This window comes from Miscanthus floridulus, chromosome 3, assembly GCF_019320115.1.
Source record: "Miscanthus floridulus cultivar M001 chromosome 3, ASM1932011v1, whole genome shotgun sequence".
NCBI classification, from domain to species: Eukaryota; Viridiplantae; Streptophyta; class Magnoliopsida; order Poales; family Poaceae; genus Miscanthus; species Miscanthus floridulus.
In genome coordinates this window covers 31,486,054-31,506,840 of record NC_089582.1, presented here as the reverse complement: position 1 = coordinate 31,506,840, position 20,787 = coordinate 31,486,054, and the positions used below count along the sequence as shown (strand labels likewise).

The window sequence follows — 20,787 nt, the reverse complement described above, 5'->3', positions numbered from 1 at the left end:
AGCAACTCATAAGGTGTCTTGCCAAGAAACTTTTGAAGGAATAGGCGGTTGGATGCATAGCATGCGGTGTTGATAGCTTCCGCCCATAGAGCTTCGGGTGTGTTGTACTCATCAAGCATTGTTCTTGCTAGTGTGATTAATGTCCGGTTCTTTCTCTCAACTACACCATTTTGTTGAGGAGTATATGTTGCGGAGACCTCATGCTTGATCCCAACTTCATCACAATAGGCTTCAATGTTTGTGTTGTCAAATTCTTTCCCATTGTCGCTTCTAATCTTCTTGAGCTTCACTTCAAACTCATTTTGTGCTCTCTTGGCAAACTTCTTGAAGCATGATGCAACTTTAGGATTTGTCATGAAGGAAGAACACCCATGTGTATCTTAGAGTAGTCATCAACAATCACAAGACAATAAAGATTTCCTCCCAAACTCTTGTATGTTGTTGGTCCAAATAAGTCCATGTGAAGGAGCTCTAGCACTCTTGTGGTTGACATGAAAGCTTTTGTAGGATGAGTGTTTGCAACTTGTTTGCTGGCTTGACATGCACTACAAAGCTTGTCCTTCTCAAACTTCACATCCTTCAACCCTCTCACCAAATCATTCTTCATTAGCTTCTTGAGTGAGCTCATCCCAACATGAGCAAGTCTTCTATGCCATAGCCACCCAAGTGTTGTTTTGGTGAATAGGACATGTCTTCAAATTAGCATCTTCGGAGGTGAAGTCCACTAGATATAGGTTGTTGTATCTAAATCCCTTGAATATCACTTGATCATCATCTTTCTTGGATACAACCACTTCCTTCTCGGTAAATAGGCATTGAAAGCCAAGATCACACAATTGTCCAACGGATAGCAAGTTGAAACTCAATGAAGCAACATATAGCACATTTGAGATTGAATGATCATTTGATATTGCCACTTTGCCCAATCCTTTAACTTTGCCCTTTGAATTATCTCCAAATGTGATTCTTTCTTGTCCATCTACTTCTTCATCTAGTGAGGTGAACATACGAGGATCACCGGTCATATGTTGTGTGCAACCACTATCAATTACCCAATGACTTCCACCGGTCTTGTAGTTCACCTACACACAAGAGATCAAGCTTTAGGAACCCAAACTTGTTGAGGGCCCTTGACTTTCTCAACAAGTGACTTTGCTACCCAAATTTTCTTAGGCCTATTCTTGTTGGGAGGTCCTAAGAACATAACTTTCATCTTTCCACTAGAGTCCTTTCTAAGCATGTAATGAGCATTGAAAGCAAAGGGTCTAGCATGCTTGGGCAAGGGTTGTGGTGGTGGAGTTTGACACTCATGGGCAAAGTGGCCTTCTTGTCCACACTCAAAACACCTCTTTGGCTTTGGCTTTGACTTGTGTTGTTGTTGTTGAGCTTGAGCCTTCTTCTCTTGGTTTGCCAAATACCCAATGCCACTTCTATCCATCTTCATGACGGTGTTCATTAGTAGCTCACTTTGAAGATGCTTGCCTCTTGTGAACTTGCTCAATCCAATCTTGAGATGCTCTTTCTCCAACTTGAGCTTCTTGTTCTCTTCCTTGAGTGCATCATTATTTTTCTCTTCCTTGAGTTTCTTGTTCTCTTCTTTGAGCTTCTCATTCTCAAGAATCAAATCACCATCATGATCAAGAGTTTCTAGCACTATAGTGTTGGTGGTTTTGAGCTCTTCAAGATCTTTCTTGAGCTTTTCATTATCATGCTTGAGCTTGACATACTCATCATAGTTGTCGGTTTCAACCACTTGCTTGCCTTTGCCACTAGATCCTTGCTCAATGCTCTCAACAATTAAATCATCACATGATGTAGCTATATCAATCTTAACAACATCGTTAGTAGCATCATGTGGCTCATTGGATAAAAATTCTTGAGCAATAACAAGATTATCATGATTGATCTTGAGAGTTGTATATTCTTCTTTTAGCATATTGTGGCTAGTGATGAGCTCATTATGTATCCTCTCAAGTTTATCATGTTTTTCTTTAAGCTCTTTCTTAGAAGATTTGAGCTCCTTGAGTTTGGATGACATAGCATTCATTTGCTTCTCTAAGCTCAACACTAGCCTTTTCGGCTATATCACATTTAGCTAAAAGAGAATCATTCTTAGCTTCTAGCTTGTCATTCTTAGCTCTAGTCTTTCTAATGATCTTAGTATATTGATTTAGCAATTTAACAAGATCATCATATGAAGGTGATTCATATTCATCATCATCACTATCACTATCACTATCATCATTATTAGCATGATCATCACCACTACTATCATCATCATTTGATACCTTTCGTTCACCCTTGGCCATAAGGCATAGGTGTGTAGAGGATGATGGCGGTGGTGTCGGTGAAGATGATGAAGAGTCAATCACAATGGCGGCCACCTTCTCATTATCACTATCATCATCGGATGAGCAACTAGATGAATCAATGTCCGTGAGCCAATCACCGACGATGTATGCCTTCCCATTTTTCTTCTTCTTGTGGAAGTCCTTCTTCTTGCCATCTTTCTTCTTGTATGGCTTGTTTTTCTTCTTTCATCTTCATCTTCATCACTTGAGTCATCTTTCTTGCCCTTGTTCTTATTCTTGTACTTGTCTTTCTTGGGCTTGGTGCATTGATGTGCTAGATGACCAAGTTCTCCACAATTGTAGCAATCCATCTCGGAGATTGGCTTCCTTCTAGTGCTAGTGAAGAACTTCTTTTTCTTGCCATCGAACTTGATGCCACTCTTGTTGAGCTTCTTTAGCATCTTGGTGGTTCTTCTCACCATGAGAGCAAGACTTGCATCATCAACTTCATCATCACTTGAGCTCTCATACTCAATTCTTGCTTTGCCCTTCTCTTGGCTAGCCTTGAATGCTAAGTCTTTGTCTTTCTTCTTGGTAGAGGATGAGCCATCTTGTGGTGTGATGTGCATGTACATCTCATGAGCATTGATCTTTCCCAAGATTTGAGTCGGTGTAGCGGTGGAAAGATCACCTTGATGAAGCACGGTCACAATATGCCCATATTTATCAATGGGGAGGACACTCAAGATTTTTCTTACAACATCGGATGGTTGCATTTGAGTGAGTCCAAGCCCATTGACTTCCTCTACAAGAACATTCAAGCGTGAGTACATTTCATTAGCACTCTCTTTAGGAAGCATCTCAAAAGAATTAAGCTTTTTCATTACTGAGATGATAGCGTTCCTCACTGCTCGCTCTTAGTTCCCTCATGGAGCGCACAAATGTCCGACCATAGTGCATGGGCGTCCTTGTGGTTCCTCACCCGGTTAAACACATCTTTGCAAAGGCCTCTAAAGATGGTGTTTCGAGCCTTTGCATTCCATTTCTCATAGTTCACTTCATCGCCTTGAAGGTGCGTGGGATCCCGAGGTTTTGGGAATCCTTGTGAGGCGGCTCTAAGTATTCCAACATCTAGAGCTTCTAAATACGCCTCCATGTGGATTTTCCAATAAGGAAAATCATCCCCCATCAAAGATAGGAGGAGGTCCATCCCCGTGAGACATCTTTCTCTAGACGGTTAAGCCTAAATACGTGAGCATGAGGCTCTGATACCAATTGAAAGGATCAAGATGCCCAAGAGGGGAGGTGAATTGGGCTAATTCTAAAATTCTTTGCAATAATTAAACCCTACGGTTAGCCCACTTCACCCCTTGTGCCTAGAAAGTGTTTCTATTGTTCTACCGCACAAAAGTTTAGCAACCTATGTTCTGATCCTACTCTAGCATGGCAATTCTATGAATGTAAAGACAAGAATTGAATTGCTCAAAGTAAATGCTTAAAGTAAAGAGAGAAGGAGGAACGCGGCGATATTTTGCCGAGGTATCGAAGAGTCGCCACTCCCCACTAGTCCTCGTTGGAGCACCCGTGCAAGGGTGTAGCTCCCCCTTGATCTGCGCAAGGATCAAGTGCTCTCTACGGGTTCATTCTTCGACACTCCGTCACGGTGAATCACCCACAACCGCTCACAACTTGAGTTGGGTCATCCATAAGCTCCACCGGATGATCACCAAGCTCCCAATCACCACCAAGCCGTCTAGGTGATGGCGATCAACAAGAGTAACAAGCATGAACTCTCACTTGACCACGACAAGCCTAATGAGAAGGGTGGATGCACACTTTGCTACTGTTGCTTTCACTAATGAAGCCGCTCTCTTGGATTCTCAAATCTCAATCACCTCACTAGGACCTTGCTCTTCTCGGCACTCTCAAGGGTGTTTCTCAGCTGTTGGAATGAGCAAAAGTAATCCCTTGAGTGAATAGAGGAAATATTTATAACCCCTCATTGAAAAAGAACCGTTATGTGCCACTGCGGGGTGACCGGACACTCCGGTCAGTTCTCCCCGCAACCAAGCAGTTAAGTTGTGATCGGACACTGACAAGCGTCCGGTTAGCCCTGACCGGACACGTCCGGTCACAAAAACTGTCCTCTGGAACCTTACTGATGTTGACTGGACTCTGGAACCCAGCGTCCGGTCACTTTGCTGCTCAGCGTCCGGTCAGTAGCTAGAACCTGAGCAGCGTCCGGTCAGCACTGACCAGACGTGTCTGATTAGGATTCTCCCTCTCTAGAACCTTACCGGAGTTGACCGGACTCTGGCACCCAACGTCCGGTCACACCTCGCTCAGCGTTCGGTCGCAACTAGACGACTTCACCTTGATCAAATGACCTGATCGGACTCTGCGCCAGCGTCCGGTCACACTGAAACCCACGTTCAATCAACATTTGACCCTCCATTCACTTCCAACTTGCAATCATATGTGAATAAAGTTCGCTCCAATTGATCTAAGGGCTATTTAGGAGCTACCTAGTGCTAGATTTGACAAGTGTGCAGCACACCTAACCCACTAGACTCACCTAGGTCAAGCTACCCGTCCATACCCCCCTTAATAGTACGGCCAAAGGAAAAACAAAGTCCTAAACTACTCTAAGTGTCTCCTCAACACCAAACGACACTTAGAACCAGTCCATCCTTAACCTTGTCGTCCATCCTTTGAAAACCGAAACGATTTCCATCGTAGGGGCATGACAACCATGATTGCCCAATCAATTGCCATTACCGTGACCTAACTTAATTGCCTCTGCAAAACACATTAGTCACAGTAATCACGTATTGTCATTAATCACCGAAACCCAACTAGGGGCCTAGATGCTTTCATCACTACCGATGAGTTGTAGCATGCACCGAGCGATCCCCCGCCAAACACTCTTTCTCCTTCATTGTAACTCCCCAATTTGGGTTCTCTTGAATACAAAGAACTACTCACTGCTGAATGTAGGGCCTCAAAAACCTGAACCAAGATACATCGCTATGTCTTCTCGAGTGTTCTTGAGTACCCGAGCCACTGGAGACCCACAATCCTAACATCCGATGAACAACAATGCTTTTGGGGCCTATAATGTATAGCAACGAACCAGTGACATCACGCACGCGCTCCGTGGAGAGCGAGCAGCTAGCTTCTGCATGCCTTTTATAGGCGATGGACGGTGGGAATGTGGGTTGGATGGTGGAGATTTTCAGATATCTTGGTGGTAGTTGGGTTGGACGACAAAGATTTTCACTGATCTTTTAAGTGAACCGCCACTGTAAAAGAAATGCACTAGCGGCTCACTTAATCGAGCCGTGTAAGTGTGTCATTTTGACTGGCGTCTGGCTTAAAAGAACCGCCAGTGCCATTTACACTGGTGGTTATCGTTACTCTGCCGCTAGTGTAAATATTATATTGACACTGGTGGTTTTCATAGCGGAACCACCGGTGTAAATAGGTTTATACTGGCGGTTCATTGCAAGGGACCACCGATTTTACACTAGTGATGCTAGCTCATTACGAACCGCCAATGAAAAAAATGGGCACCACCAAGAGAAATCATTGTTGTACTAGTGTCTTTTGTAACTTCTATGCCACACTTCTCATAGACATTTTCATGGCAGTAGTGTAAGCACAGGACTTCCATCCGTTCTGACATTTATCACCCTTGTTATACATTCCAAAAAACTCTCTAGAAGTATCTTCTATAATAATTCCAAATAACATAAACCATATAGCATCCTTTTTTACCTTTTTCAGAGCTAAAAAACTTATAAACGAGATATTATTACGCCTCAGCACACACGCTGAATATTATTACGGCACCAGGAGCCCGAGATATTTCGTGTACGGCTTGCTTCTTCTTTTTTTTTGACCTAGTACGGCCGGCTTGCTTCCGGGCCGGGCGCCCAGCTGGACGGACGCTGAGCGCCAAGCCCCTGCGTTGTTTCCTGCACAAGGCTACGGAGCAGGCAATGCGCGCTGCAAGCTGATGCACGGCTGCTCTCATCCTATCGTCGCTGATGCACACGCATACGCATATATGTTGCCCACAAGCATATATATGCGCTGCCGCGCTGCACCAAGCTTCCAACACGATTTCCTTCAAAAAAAACAAAAGAATCTTCCAACACGTAGGATACTACGATGCCTCGTGCCAGAACACTGCTGCTTCTGCTCCTCGTCGTCACTGTCTTCGCCACGAGCTTGAGCGCCTCTGAATCCATCGGCGATGGAAGCCAGCAGGTCAGACGGATCATCTATCCATCAGCATGCATGCAGATTTTGTTGCTGCTAGTAGCTATAGCATGCGTGCTTGTATCATATGTTGGTTGTGTCTTGTGTTCTTTTCTATCCAGGATCTGTATAGTAAATTTATCGCATCTGTTTGATCCTGATAAGCAGGTCTACATCGTGTACCTGGGGCATCTGCCCGCCAGCATGGATGCGTCAGAACCTGAAGGTTTCTCTGCTGTAGAATTTGCTCATCACGACCTGTTGAATCAGGTCCTCGACGACGGCAGGTCGGAAACTCTATTTTTTACCACAGAAGAGTAGTAATCCAGGCCTCTGTTTTTATATGTTCAGGCTATTAGTTGTCAAAGAAACGGATACGAGTGTCCCAACGGATTCGTCGATGCTCCCAAGAGCCAATAATGTTGGCTTCGAAAATGAAAGAAAACATAGACAAGATTGTCTTTATACAAGAGCCAATGCATTTTGTCTTTTGCAGCTCTGCTTCGGACAGGATTCTCCGTAGTTACAAGAGAAGCTTAAATGGCTTTGCCGCCAAGCTAAGCAAAGAAGAGGCAGATAAACTGTCTGGTTGGTGCAAAACATGCTCTTGTTTTCAATCATTTTCTTTTGTGATTGTGGATTGAGGTTTATTTGTGACCTACATGTCACAAGGACATAGAGACATCAATGCAAGATGAAGCGATAGCTGGATGAACCTAAACATATACATCAACTTTTAATTGATATATATATATATATATATATATATATATATATATATATATATATATATATATATATATATATATATATATATATATATATATATATATATATATATATATATATATATCAAGGGTATGAATTGTAAAGCAAGCATCTCTCTTATACTTTTTTCCTTGTTACCTTTAGGCATGAATGGCGTTGTCTCAGTCTTCCTAAGTAGGACCCTCGATCTTTTGACCACAAGATCCTGGGACTTCTTGGGCTTCCCTCAAACACCCATTGAAGAACTACCATTGGAGGGTGACGTCATCATCGGTATGCTCGACACCGGTATATGGCCTGACTCGCCATCCTTCTCCGACGAAGGCTTTGGCCCACCGCCGAGCAAGTGGAAGGGTACATGCCACAACTTCACGTGCAACAAGTATGAAAACACCTTTCCTTTTAGTGTCTAGCTAGCTCAAATTAGTTGTTTGATATGTCCCTTATTTGCTAGTTATTTTTCTCATTCAGGCAAAAATAAATTTATCAATAGAAATGTTCAATTAAAGCAAAGGAAAACATGACACAGACTCACTATTTGACTATGGCGTGACATGCAGTAAAATCATCGGAGCACGCGCCTACGATGGAGGATCCAGCAGCTCTGGCCAGTCGCCACTGGACGATGACGGCCATGGCAGCCACACGGCATCCACCGCGGCGGGGCGTGCGGTGGCCAACGTCAGCTTGTTCGGCTTGGCAAACGGCACAGCTCGCGGCGCGGTGCCCGGCGCCAGGCTCGCCATCTACAAGGTTTGCTGTGGCGAGGCCGACATCCTCGCGGGGTTCGACGACGCCATCGCCGATGGCGTAGACGTGATCTCCATCTCCATCGGGAACCCCTTCGCATTTGAGTACTTCAGCGACGTGATAGCCATCGGCTCCTTCCACGCCATGAGGCGTGGGGTGCTCACGTCTGCGTCGGCTGGGAACTCGGGGCTAGAGGGCTTCACGGTTTGCAACGTCGCGCCGTGGTTGCTGTCTGTGGCAGCGAGCAGCATCGATCGCCGATTCATCGACAAGATTGTTCTTGGGAATGGCAAGACCATAGTGGTCAGCGCTGAAATCAATATGTTCATGCATGGGACTACCTTTTTTTTTCTTCACTTAAATGAATATGTACTGTACTGACCATGCATTACATTGTGTTGTTCTTTTGCAGGGAGCCTCCATTAACACCTTCCCAACGCTCACAAATGTCACGCTTGCATTCCCCACCAACGGGTAAGAAGATGATGACAATGCATGAGTCAATGACAAACTTGTCCGGCTAGTATAATTCAGTGAACATGCATGGCAACGATAGGCATTATTTCAAAAACTGGAATTTTGCAGAATTTCATATCAATCAGTTGGGTGGCCACAAAATCTTGGAAACAAACACAAAGAATTATATATTCGGAATTTCTTGCTACAAGTGCAGGTCCTGTGATCTAACGAACCTCGAGGGAGGTTCATACACTGGCAAGGTCGTCCTCTGCCAGAAGGCCGAGGAAAACGACGGTTCAGGTCCTCTCTTGGCCGGTGCAGCAGGCGCCATCATAGTCAGCGATATACCCGATGTGGCCTTTGCTCTGCCTCTCCCCGGTCTGACGGTAACTCAGGATGAGTTCGACCAAATCATGGCCTATGTCAACAGCACAAGGTGAGTGAGTTCACTGACCACATACATATTGACAGGTGAACTGTACTGTCCCATATTATTCATGCTGAATTTGCACATGAACTATATATACTATCACACATTCTGACTGATGCCTCTTCTTAATTTGAAGAGGGCCGAAGCCGGAACCTTAATTCCATTATCTAAGAAAAATCCCACATTCGTGTTCAATTGTCTGACAAATAATCCTGGTCTCTGTTGTGCAGTAATCCTGTGGGCACCCTAGACCACACCGAGATCACGGTGAATCAACAAGCTCCGGTAGCCGCTTCGTTCTCTTCTCCAGGCCCCAACTTGATCACCCCTGATATCTTGAAGGTACCTGCCTGATAATGTTCACGAACACCTGCCATCATTGCAAATATCGTGGTGAAAACTGTCATACGTACAGAAATTAATTTGTACAACGTTTCAAACTAATGCAGCCTGATCTGTCTGCGCCGGGGGTTGACATCATAGCCTCATGGTCGCTGCTGTCATCGCCTACGGGCCTTCCCGACGACAAGAGGAAGGTTCAGTACAACATCATCTCCGGCACATCCATGGCGTGCCCGCACGCGAGCGGAGCTGCTGCATACGTCAAGTCATTCCACCGTGACTGGTCGCCGGCAATGATCATGTCCGCTCTCATCACCACAGGTATGGTGTATTATTCCATGACATCAAAGACGCTCTCATCACCTTAATACGAAGACGCGCAAACCTTTTGCGTGATCGAAAAAAAAAGATCCAGTCCGTCGTCTTAGGTTTAGTTTTCTGTCCATATATTGCAATGCATGGTGCTCATCGTCATGCAGCCGCTCCAATGGACACACTGGGCAACTCCAACACCAGTGCGCTCAAGTACGGCGCCGGGCAGCTCAACCCGGCAAAGGCGCACGACCCAGGACTCGTGTACGACGCATCGGAGAGCGACTACGTGGCTATGCTGTGCGCGCAGGGGTACAACGCTACGCAGCTCGCGCTCATCACCGGCTGCAACGCCACCGCCTGCTCCAACAGCTCGACGTCCAGCTCTCCCCGCGACCTCAACTACCCGACCATGGCGGCCCGTGTGGAGCCGGGGAAGAACTTCACCGTGGTCTTCCCGCGGACAGTCACCAACGTCGGGGCCGCAAGCGCCGTGTATGACCTCAGGTTCGAGTTTCCTGACGAGGCGGCCAATGTCCTCACCGCTGAAGTTTCACCGAACGAGCTAGAGTTTAGCGAGCAGAACCAGAAGGTCTCGTTCACCGTGACTGTGTCCGGCGTGGTGCTGGAGGAGGGCCAGGTCTACTCTTTCACCGTCGTGTGGTACAACAACGAACATAAGGTGAGCAGCTCAGTGGTGGTGTACACAATGAGTCAATGACATGGACTCGCAGTTCCAGCTGGCATCAAACGGGGGGATTAGACAGTGAGGAAGGTGCCATGCAACGCTTGTGTTTTGTGCAATGGTTCAAGAATTAAACTTCCTTGTTTTGGCCTGGAATAATAAATACATAAACTAGTCAAATCCCTGGATAACAGTAGCTTTTAGTAGCATCACTACATCAGAATTGCACTTTACTGCCGGTTCAAAATACCCCATCACTGTCGGATTTTGAACCGGCACAACCATACCGGCGGTGATGAGGGTAAGCCATCACTATCGGTTCCTACAAACCAGCAGTGTTCTTCAACTTCACTGCCGGTTCTTTACACAACCAGCAGAGTTCAGTTCCACCAACACTGCTGGTTCATAAGACCACCCGGTAGAGTCCATTTCCACCAACACTGTCGGTTTGTGTTTGAACCGGCAGTATTATCGTACGAATCACTGCCAGTTTATGACAAGAACCGGTAGAGTTTATTTCCACCAACACTGTCGGTTTGTATTTGAACCGCCAGTGTTATCGTACGAATCACTGCCGGTTTGTGACAAGAACCGGCAGTGATGTCTAAGCCAACGCTGCCGGATTGTGGCTCCAGCCGGCAGTGCCATCACTGTCGGTTTGTTGCTAACCGGCAGTAATGTTTACGACAACACTGCCAGTTTTCTGTTAACCGACAGTATTGTTTTATAATTTATTTTAATTTATATTTTTTCGTGGAATCGGGTTTGGCTTTATATACGCTACTTAGACGAAAGGTCCATCAATATTAAACATTACAAATGTTACGGTTACCGTTCAAATGTTCTTATCAAGATCTCAATCCCTCAAAATAAAAAAGAAATGTTCTCAGACTTCACAGATTGTGCAATGCTTCTCGGACTTCTTACAATAATTTGGCGGGCCGCTCTAGGCCATACTGGTCATTGAACTTCACGGATTGTGCAATGGAAAATACTCCATCTTTTTCCAATACCTTGGCTAAGATGAATTTTGCCAGCTCCGATTGCGACGATCTCCATGTCTAGCAGCCTTTCATGGTTATATTTCTTGCGCTGTCATTCAAAAAATATGGTATTCAAAGAGGAATCAGTAAATTATTTTGTTGAATGATTAACATACATAAATGAAATGGGGATTATACACACCAACTTATCGGCTTCTTTTGATTTCCCGCCGATGTAGCGAAGCATTGCCCACATTACATAAAACCCGCATTCATTGTTTCCCGCCGGCTGTTTTAGGTACTTCCCCTCCATTTCGACAACCTTGAATGGGACCTGCGTCCCACCGATATGTCTTCTTCGGACACCGAGCAACATTAAAAGGAGAAATGTTAGAAAGCGGTATGCGTGATTAGAAAATAATATGTTATTAGGATCGCTTACTAATTCAGCACTGCCACCAGTGCATCCAGATGATGAAATGGTTTTTTCTTCGAGTCCCACACCTCGATCAGATTTTTGGCAAGATTAACACAAATGAAGATGAAATGGTGGCTACAATCACAGATTCCTAATTATCGAATAATCTTAACAAAAAAAGAAGCATAATATTAAAAGCCGAGAACACATACTCGCAGTTGTAGGTTAGAAGTATGTGGGTTTTGTTCTTCATCTTGAATTCATCGAAAATAGCAATCAATCTCTATTTCAGGTCTTCCACGTCACATCCATGGAGGACTAAACAAGTCTACTCATTGACTCGTAAGGGGTCCAAGAAGCCTATGTTATCTCATTTGCTTTTTAGAATACAAATTTTTGCTATACACCTACATAAAATCATGAAAAATGCTCAAAAGTTAATAATTTATGTCCCGAGAGAGTAGTTAATTGTAATATCGTGCGTGTAGGGTACTTACATAGTCTACAACATCAACATTTGTGTATCGAGAGAGTGTTTCTGGTATAACTAGAACAAGCACTCCCACTCGACATCGAACTTCTCTTCTTCAGGATAATTAAAAACATGTGGCAAATGGATAATAACCTCAAAACCAAAGTCCTCCGTCTCTGTTATTTGAGCCATGTAATATTCATGCAACTGGCGCATATATGTTGTCAAATTTTTATACTCGTGATCGGGAACCAAAAGATTGCCCCTTTCATACTTCATTGCCGGTGTTCCCGTCCCTTGTACATCATAATAGATGTTCACGGCCTCTTCCATGGTTAATTCGGGGTTGTCTTCGATGAAATTCTGTATCTTCCTTAAATCTTCATTGTGTATTTCATAGGCTCTTGTTGTAGCGTATTGATTCTATATTTGCCTTTTGAATTCGGACTTCAACAAAAACGGAGGCAGTGAGGCACAGAGATTGAAGAAACTGATACAATCTTCCTTCGAGATGTGTGCTGTAAATTTTCCTTCCATCAAGTTTGTAACGCTGCCACTAAACAGCCTTTTTCTTTTTTGTTGGTCCACTTTGGGAGCATTAGCGATCGAATCCAAGGACCTTTTCTGTGACTGCGAGGATGCCTTTGATCTTATTTTGGGCTGAGGTGGAGGAGGAGGAGGAGGATGATGACGAGAATTCTATTTTCTCAGGGCTGATGAAGATGGAGGAGGAGGAGTCTTCTCTTTTCTCGGGGCTGATGAAGATGGAGTCAGACGAGGAGGAATAGAAGGAGACCTCTGTCTTCTCGGGGGTGATGGCAAGGGATGAGGAGGGGAGTGATCTCTGTTGGGAGATGGTGAGTGATCATCGTGGGTGGGCGAAGACTCGTAGTCGTCCTCATCATCAAAGGACAATTGGTGGTCAAGCTTAATAAAGCACTTGCGCCAGGCCACTTGAGAGCCCTTGTTATGACCAAGTTTCGGCCTGTCTTTCACTACGGGGTACTCAATGTGTATCTTGTTATACTTGTTATCAAGTATTCTGTCAATGGTGACACGAGCATACCCCTATGGAATTGGATGACCATTAATGGTCCCATCTCCCGCATGCCAGGCCTGGTTGAGCGCCACCTTGTCCTTTGTCCATTCCTGACGGATGTACAACTTGACGTTGATGGGTTCAGTGATGCCATCCACCAGATGAGGCACATTCGCATCTTTTTCGTCGAGCGGGGTCGATCCGCAGCTGCTGCGACCCCTAAACTATGGGCTAAAGGCAGTAGGAGTAGGGTTTTGTGGTACTCCTGACCCATTGGACAACAAAATTTGCTAGACTCATGCTTCAACAATCGCCTCAATCTGTGCGTCCATTCTTTCTTCCATCTCTTTTAGTCGCCTCAAATACTCTGCCTCCTGATCCGCTCTACCCCTCGAGCGGCTCTGGTAAGTGTTAGATTCTTGGGGGAATGCTAGTTTCTAAGGAACAACACCAGTTCCTCTAGTGCGACTAGGGTGCTCCTTGGTTCCGAGTGCTTAGGTGAGCACATCTTTCTCCCTATTAGAAGTGCGAGTCCCTTGCCTCACCTCCTCAGTTACCTCGGAGATCCTCTGGATGAGTTCGCTCATGGGTTGATTTGTGGAGCTAAAGCTTCCATCCTCTGCATGGCGTATATTCCTCCCCATACAGTATATTACCGATCTTGGCTCCCAATAGGCGGTCTCAACCTGAACGCCTTCCTCAGCAAGGCGATCTATCTTTTCAAGTTCTGCTTCAAATTCTGGCATCTTTTTGGCATAGCCACGAGAGCCAAAATGATGAGGATTCGTCGCTTTCTACGAGTTCTCCTTATTCTTCCTGCTTAGTTCTAAGTACTCCTCGGATAACCTATATTCCTTGAAATTCTGCTAGAAGTCCTTCTACTTGCTAAACTGACCACCATCAAAATCTGGCTCTTTATTTTGGATTACAAAATTCTTGTACAATGTCCCCTTGAAATTATTGAAGCATGTCCCCATGATTTCTTTTGCTTTTTTCTTGACTAACTCCTTGTCATACTCCGTTGGGAAAGTGAAATACTCTGGGATCTTGATATCCCATATGTAATCCTTCTCACTTTCGGGAACCCTCCACGGGTCATCATCTTTCCCAATCCACTTCCTGTACCTAATCGGGATGAAGTCCCTAACAAGTAACCCAAGGATAGTCTTGTATTTGGTCAAAGCTATAAGCGATGAGAGTGGATCCCGGAATTCATCGAACTTAGTAATGTGCCAGTGTGCATTCCTACCAACACGAATCTTTGACACGCCTCGCTTGGATCTAGCCTTCCTGCTACCTGAACCCTCTGGCTCCTCGACCGGCAGAGGCTCCTGCTAGAGACACCAAGTAAGCTATGACCCTCTCAATTGATTAGCGTGTGTGGCTATATAGTCACATGATACCAAAGTTACCTGGCCATCTTGGTCATTTTGACCCAGATCGAGCAGGCCGGATGGGGTCCATGGCTGCTCATTCTCACCGTCCTGATTGACACCATCACCGTTTGTCGGATCATGCGGCTCTCTCATCCCAGCGATATCAGCCGCTTCTTGTTGCCGATCTATTCTTCGGTCATGGGGTAACAGGCGATGATGAGTCATGGTTGTGACACGATCGTGGTTAGTTTCGGCTGCGGACAACTACTAATAGCATATGTTCATATATATATATAATATGTTTAATGCAAAGTCTAATAATAAGTCCACATACAACAAAGTCAAATAATAGCATATGTTCACCTAGAACAAATTCATTGTTTGATTGACCACATACAACAAAGTCCACCTACTATTCTACGAAACTAAGCCTACATCAACTTCCAAATAAGAAAAGCAATGACCATAGCCATAAATAAAAGTATGACATCTTTCCAAGACCAAGGAGCAATTCTCCTAATCTTCACATCTCCGGCGGGTGGCTTCTCTTCAATCTCCAATGCCAGCGGATGGCCATGGTTTGCATTCATTGGACCATAGTAGGCCGGTTGCCCATGGTTTGCAAGGTAGGCCAGATGACTATAGTAGGCCCTCAAAGGTTCAGCTTCTGTGTTGTACTTTTTGTGCAAATTACGAGTATAGCGATTGACTTGAGCATAGCAATCTTCCCAGGTTAGATAAATCCCAGGCATGTGACCAACATGCACTACATACCATGCCATGGTTGCCTATACATTTAAGTAAATTAGGCATATGGTAAGTGGTAATGGTAACTCACTGAACAAGAGTTATTATTCAAGTTATATGGCCAAACTAAATCTATTTAATGTTCTTTATCCTTGACATGATAAAAAATTACCTCAATAATGGGACTGTTTATTATTCGGAGATCAATGTGGTTTAGTAATCATACTTGCTAGCATACAACATCATATGTCATTGGTTAATAGTTAGCAACAGGGGTGCTCATGTGAATTTCTCAAGTAAGCAAGCATAATTTACTTTGGACAGGCATGGACACCCTAGCCTGTAGCAAACAAAACATTGAAGTAGGTTGCTAGGAATGCAAATAAAAGCATGTTACTCATCCTCCAAGCAATCCAGGTTACATTTCAAATGAAAAATTTGCAGGGCTGCAAAGTCTATTTTACTAAATCACATAATGCACATAAAATACTCACTTTGCAATCATTGATCATGAGAGAAAGTAAAACAGCTTATTATGTGCATTGCTTTGCTAGTATTGCCTGTCACTACTTTAACAGTTGAGAGATGCTTTTTGGGAATGAAGATTGTCAAAACAACTTTGTCTAATCGCATGGGTGATCAGCACTTGAGTCATAGACTTATTTGCTATCTAGAGAAAGAAGAAATGAAGAAAGTGACCAATGAGGCCGTGGTTCGACGTTTCATGACAATAGAAGGAAAAGGGCGTAAATATGATCTCTGATAGGTAATGCAATGCATCTACTATTAATGGAAAATTCTACAGTTTATTTGCTAAATAACTGACCTATCTATTTTCTTTCCTTTTAGGCTAGTGGGATCTTCATCATGGTCTCCTAGATCACATATTTTGCTAAATGGGGCATGTTTTGTTCATGATTTTGGGATTCTATCAATGATGACTACACTAAAGTAATCAATGCTGTCTTCTTTTTGTTAAATGGTGAGTGTTATGTTTGGACCAAAATCTCATCTCTATTGCTAGAAGTTGAATTTGATATTAGAATATGGTAGTTGCACATTAGTTATGCTATTTTTGATTAAACATCATATCGGTTAGTGTAGTTATGAATTAAGTGGTGCACCCCCAATCATTTTGCTCTAGCTTCGCCCCTGACCTGCAGTACACGAATAGCCAAGAAACATAATCACATATTGTCACTTAATGTAGACATAAGTCAACTTTTTTCTTCTTAGAAGTGAATTGGTAAAAATGTGTTACACAAATGTTCCCCCAAAATAAGTATTACTGGATTCAAGTAAGCAGCAACACATCTACTAATTCAAGTAAGCAGCAACATCATGGGACATTTCATCAGACACATAGCGGGTAGTGAGTCACGCACTCACCATGGGGGTGGGAAAGCAGCTGTCCGCGCGCTCCTAAAGGCCTCGGTGGTGGGAGTGCAGGCGTGGAGGAGGAGGGGCATGGCCGGCGTCGTGGATGACAAACGAGGGCACGGACGACGCGGTGCTCCGGCTTGGGGCGGTGGACGGCGTGGGGCGGTGCTCTGGCGTGGGGCGGTGGATGGTGTGGGGCGGTGCTCCGGTGCGGGGTGGTGCTTCGGCGGCACAGGGGGAGGGGTTGGCGCGGGGTTGAAATGAATTTGGATAATTTCAACCCGCACCTCTTTTATACTAGTAGCTCATCATTGCCAGTTCTGATTGTAACCCGACAGTTATGGGGTACATCACTGCCGGGTCATTCCCCAAACCGGCAGTGATGTGGTGTAGCAGTTAGGTATTAAGTAGGATAACTTTTCGTTTTCTTTCGAACTCCTCCTACTGGCTCAATGGTTAAGATCCCTCAACTTAGCCCCTGAGACCCGTGTTCGAGTCCTAGGCAGCTCAAATTTTTTTGTTCTATTTTATAAATTATTAATTTACTTTGGTAAATAGCTCATCACTGTCGGTTCTGATTGTAAACCGACAGTGATGGGGATATATCACTGTCGGGTCATTCCCCAAACCGACAGTGAAGTGGTGTAGCAGTTAGGTGTTAAGTAGGATAACTTTTAGTTTTCTTTTAAACTCCTCGTACTGGCGCAATGGTTAAGACCCCTCAACTTAGCCTCCGAGACCCGTGTTCGAGTCCCAGGTGGCCCAAATTTTTTTGTTCTATTTTATAAATTATTAATTTACTTCGGGAAATAGCTCATCACTGTCGGTTCTGATTATAAACCGACAGTGATGGGGGTATATCACTGTCGGGTCATTCTCCAAACCGACAGTGAAGTGGTGTAGCAGTTAGGTGTTAAGCAGGATAACTTTTAGTTTTTTTGAACTCCTTCTACTGGCGCAACGGTTAAGACCCCTCAACTTAGCCCTCGAGACCCGTGTTCGAGTTCTAGGCGGCCCAAATTTTTTTGTTCTATTTTATAATTTATTAAGCGGCCTAAAGGTCAAAAGAAAAAAATAAATAACCTTTGGCACACATCCTACACTAGCACAGCAGTTAAGTCTCTGAACTCTACAGCCCAAGACCTGAGCTCGAACCCGAGGGCAGGCACAATTTTTTTTTAATTTTTTATATATCACTTTTCAAAATAAACCGATAGTAATAACCAGCATCACTATCGGTTTATTCTCATCAATGCTGGTTTTTTGAAAACGATAGTGATGTTTATATATATTAAAAAAATTCTTTTATATACTGAATAAATAGAAGCATATGTATTCCTATGATGAAATGGCTTGAAATTTTTTTGGCAAGCTTGTACACCCAAATTAAGACCCCACACAAGATCTTAGGTTTTTCTGATCTGTTTTTTTATTTATTATATTTTTCTCTGTGCCGCATAAGACAAAAGACGGTGAATTTCATCTTGGACTCAATAGATTTTTTCATCCACCTCCACAAAATTCTTATCCCAAGGACACATTAGAGCCTGTGAAAAAGTTTGGCACCATTCTGGATCTTTTTGTGGGTAGACTCAGTTCAACCTATAATTAATCAGTGTCGTCGCGCGGAAATTCAATTAAACCTCATAAAGTAGCAAATCATCTTTGGAAAATCCCAAACTAGGTGTTTCCTTCACACGTGGCACGTGCAAGCCTAAGAAAAAAGTTTGAGACCAATACGACACCGGAATACGTATGAACCACAGAAACCTTGATAACCTATGTGTATAATCATGGTTCGATGAAAGGGCACATATACCTCTGTGATGCATGTATACTCCACCTATGTCGAAATGACTTGAATTTTTTTGGCAAGCATGTACACCTAAATTAAGACCCTACACAGTATCTTAGATTTTTCTGATCAGTCTTTTTATTTATTATTTTTTTGTGTCGAATGAGACAAAAGATGGTGAATTTTATCTTGGACCCAATAGTTTTTTTCATCCACCTCCACAAAAGTCTTATCCCTAGGGCACATTAGAGCCTGTGTAAAAGTTTGGCACCATTCCGGATCTTTTCGTGGGTAGACTCTGTTCAACCTATAATTAAACGGTGTCGTCGCGTAGAAATTCAATTAAACCTCAAAAAGTAGCAAACCATCTCCGGAAAATCCCAAACTTGATGTTTTCTTCACACGTGGCATGTGCAAGCCTGAGAAAAAGTTTGAGATGAATACAACACCGGAATGCCTATGAACCACAGAAACCTTGATAACCTATGTGTATAGTCATGATTTGATGAAAAGGCACATGTACCTCTGTGAAGCATGTAAACTCCGCCTATATCAAAATGGCTTGAAATTTTTTTGGCAGGCATATACACCCAAATTAATACCCCACACAGGATCTGAGGTTTTTCTAATTAGTTTTTTTATTTATTATATTTTTCTCTATGCCGAATGAGACAAAAAATGGTGAATTTCATCTTGGACCCAATAGATTTTGTCATCCACCTCCATAAAATTCTTATCCCTAGGGCACATTAGAGTCTGTGTAAAAGTTTGGCACCATTCTAGATCTTTTCGTGGGTAGACTCAGTTCAACCTATAATTAAATGGTGTCGTCGCGTGGAAATTCAATTAAACCTCAGAAAGTAGCAAACCATCTCCAAAAAATCCCAAACTAGGTGTTTCCTTCACACGTGGCACGTGGAAGCCTAAGAAAAAGTTTGAGACGAATATGACACCGGAATGTATATTTCTAGTTGCCCAACAAATGTTACACGAATTACATGCATGACAATAATAAACACACACAAAGCTGTACAAATTAAAATTAGAACCCAATTAAACTACGACCTTGAAAACAACCTAATAAATATTAATTACTATCGGAATCACTGCCGGGTTCGATCGGGCCACGCACACTAACATGCTTCTATAGCCATATATGGTAATTGATGTCACGGATTATGTATCCGCTTGTATCGATGAAGTTCAATGCCCATATGAGTGCACTCTCTCGTGCCTCACAATACCGAAAGAATGGTCGGCCATAGATGTAACCTACTGAATGACCACTACCCTTGTTAGTAATCCTTATGCAGTACTGGCATCCTTCTACAGTGAGCTGGCTGAGGTTACCATTGCAGAAGTCCCAATCGTACCCGAGTTGCTCCGTAGCTTGGTCTAGAATAGCCCACAAGCCACATGCAGCATAGATAAGGTCCTGGAGCGCAATCTGCATGCGGAGAAAAAAGAAAAAAATTACAGAATGTTATTACAATAATAAACAACAAATAACCACGACTCAGGTATAAGTGACCATTTTACCACATCCGCACGGTTGTGGCTCGCAAACCATTCGCTTGCTTGTGGGACGGGGATATCACCAGCATTCAAAGTAAGTGCCTTGAACTGTGAGAAATCAGGCACATCATAGCAAACATGTCAAAGTGCCTCTAAATAGATGCGCACGACCCTGAATTGGGCGCTTATCACATCCGGGCTCTGTCTTCCCGTCTCGTGGATATGGTTCCGATGATTTGCACCCCTCAAAGGGATGGAAAAACTGAGTTCACATGTCCATAGATAGGCTGCGAACAACACTTAGCTAGTTCTTTATCTCGGACATCATCGAGAACCCGGCATCTAATGCAAGTGGTCACTTGCATTAGATGCCGGGTTCTCGATGATGTCCGAGATAAAGAACTAGCTAAGTGTTGTTCGCAGCCTATCTATTGGGGATATAGTCTGCGACATATATGTATGCAACAATGATATTAAACAAATTACACTTATTTGTTAGCATAAAAAACCAAAGATGTTGGAAAATATTTCATACAATAGCTGGAACAGGGAACCGTAGAATGGCCACATTAGGAGCGAATGGCTCATCGCTAGGGTGGAAACCTGGTTCTTGTGGAGGGGGAGGTCCGTTGTTCATACCACCTGATCGATAAAATGCCAAAAAAATTTGAACATAAAATATATGCACAAAAAATTCTTCCAAGTAAAATGTGGCAACATAATTAAATATAGATTGAATGCAAGGAATAAGAATATATATAA

General features: G+C 43.6%; 1 protein-coding gene across 1 annotated transcript; it reads left to right on the top strand.

Moving 5' to 3' along the window:
- The first annotated feature begins 6,464 nt into the window (after positions 1 to 6,464).
- LOC136543462 (subtilisin-like protease SBT4.3) lies at positions 6,465 to 10,383 on the top strand. Its single transcript, XM_066535901.1, has 10 exons — positions 6,465 to 6,563; positions 6,723 to 6,841; positions 7,051 to 7,142; positions 7,467 to 7,704; positions 7,883 to 8,375; positions 8,485 to 8,546; positions 8,746 to 8,967; positions 9,192 to 9,303; positions 9,411 to 9,624; positions 9,783 to 10,383. Exons 1-10 carry the CDS (start codon positions 6,465 to 6,467, stop codon positions 10,334 to 10,336), a joined length of 2,205 nt encoding a protein of 734 aa, XP_066391998.1. The 3' UTR covers positions 10,337 to 10,383.
- Positions 10,384 to 20,787: the final 10,404 nt, after the last annotated feature.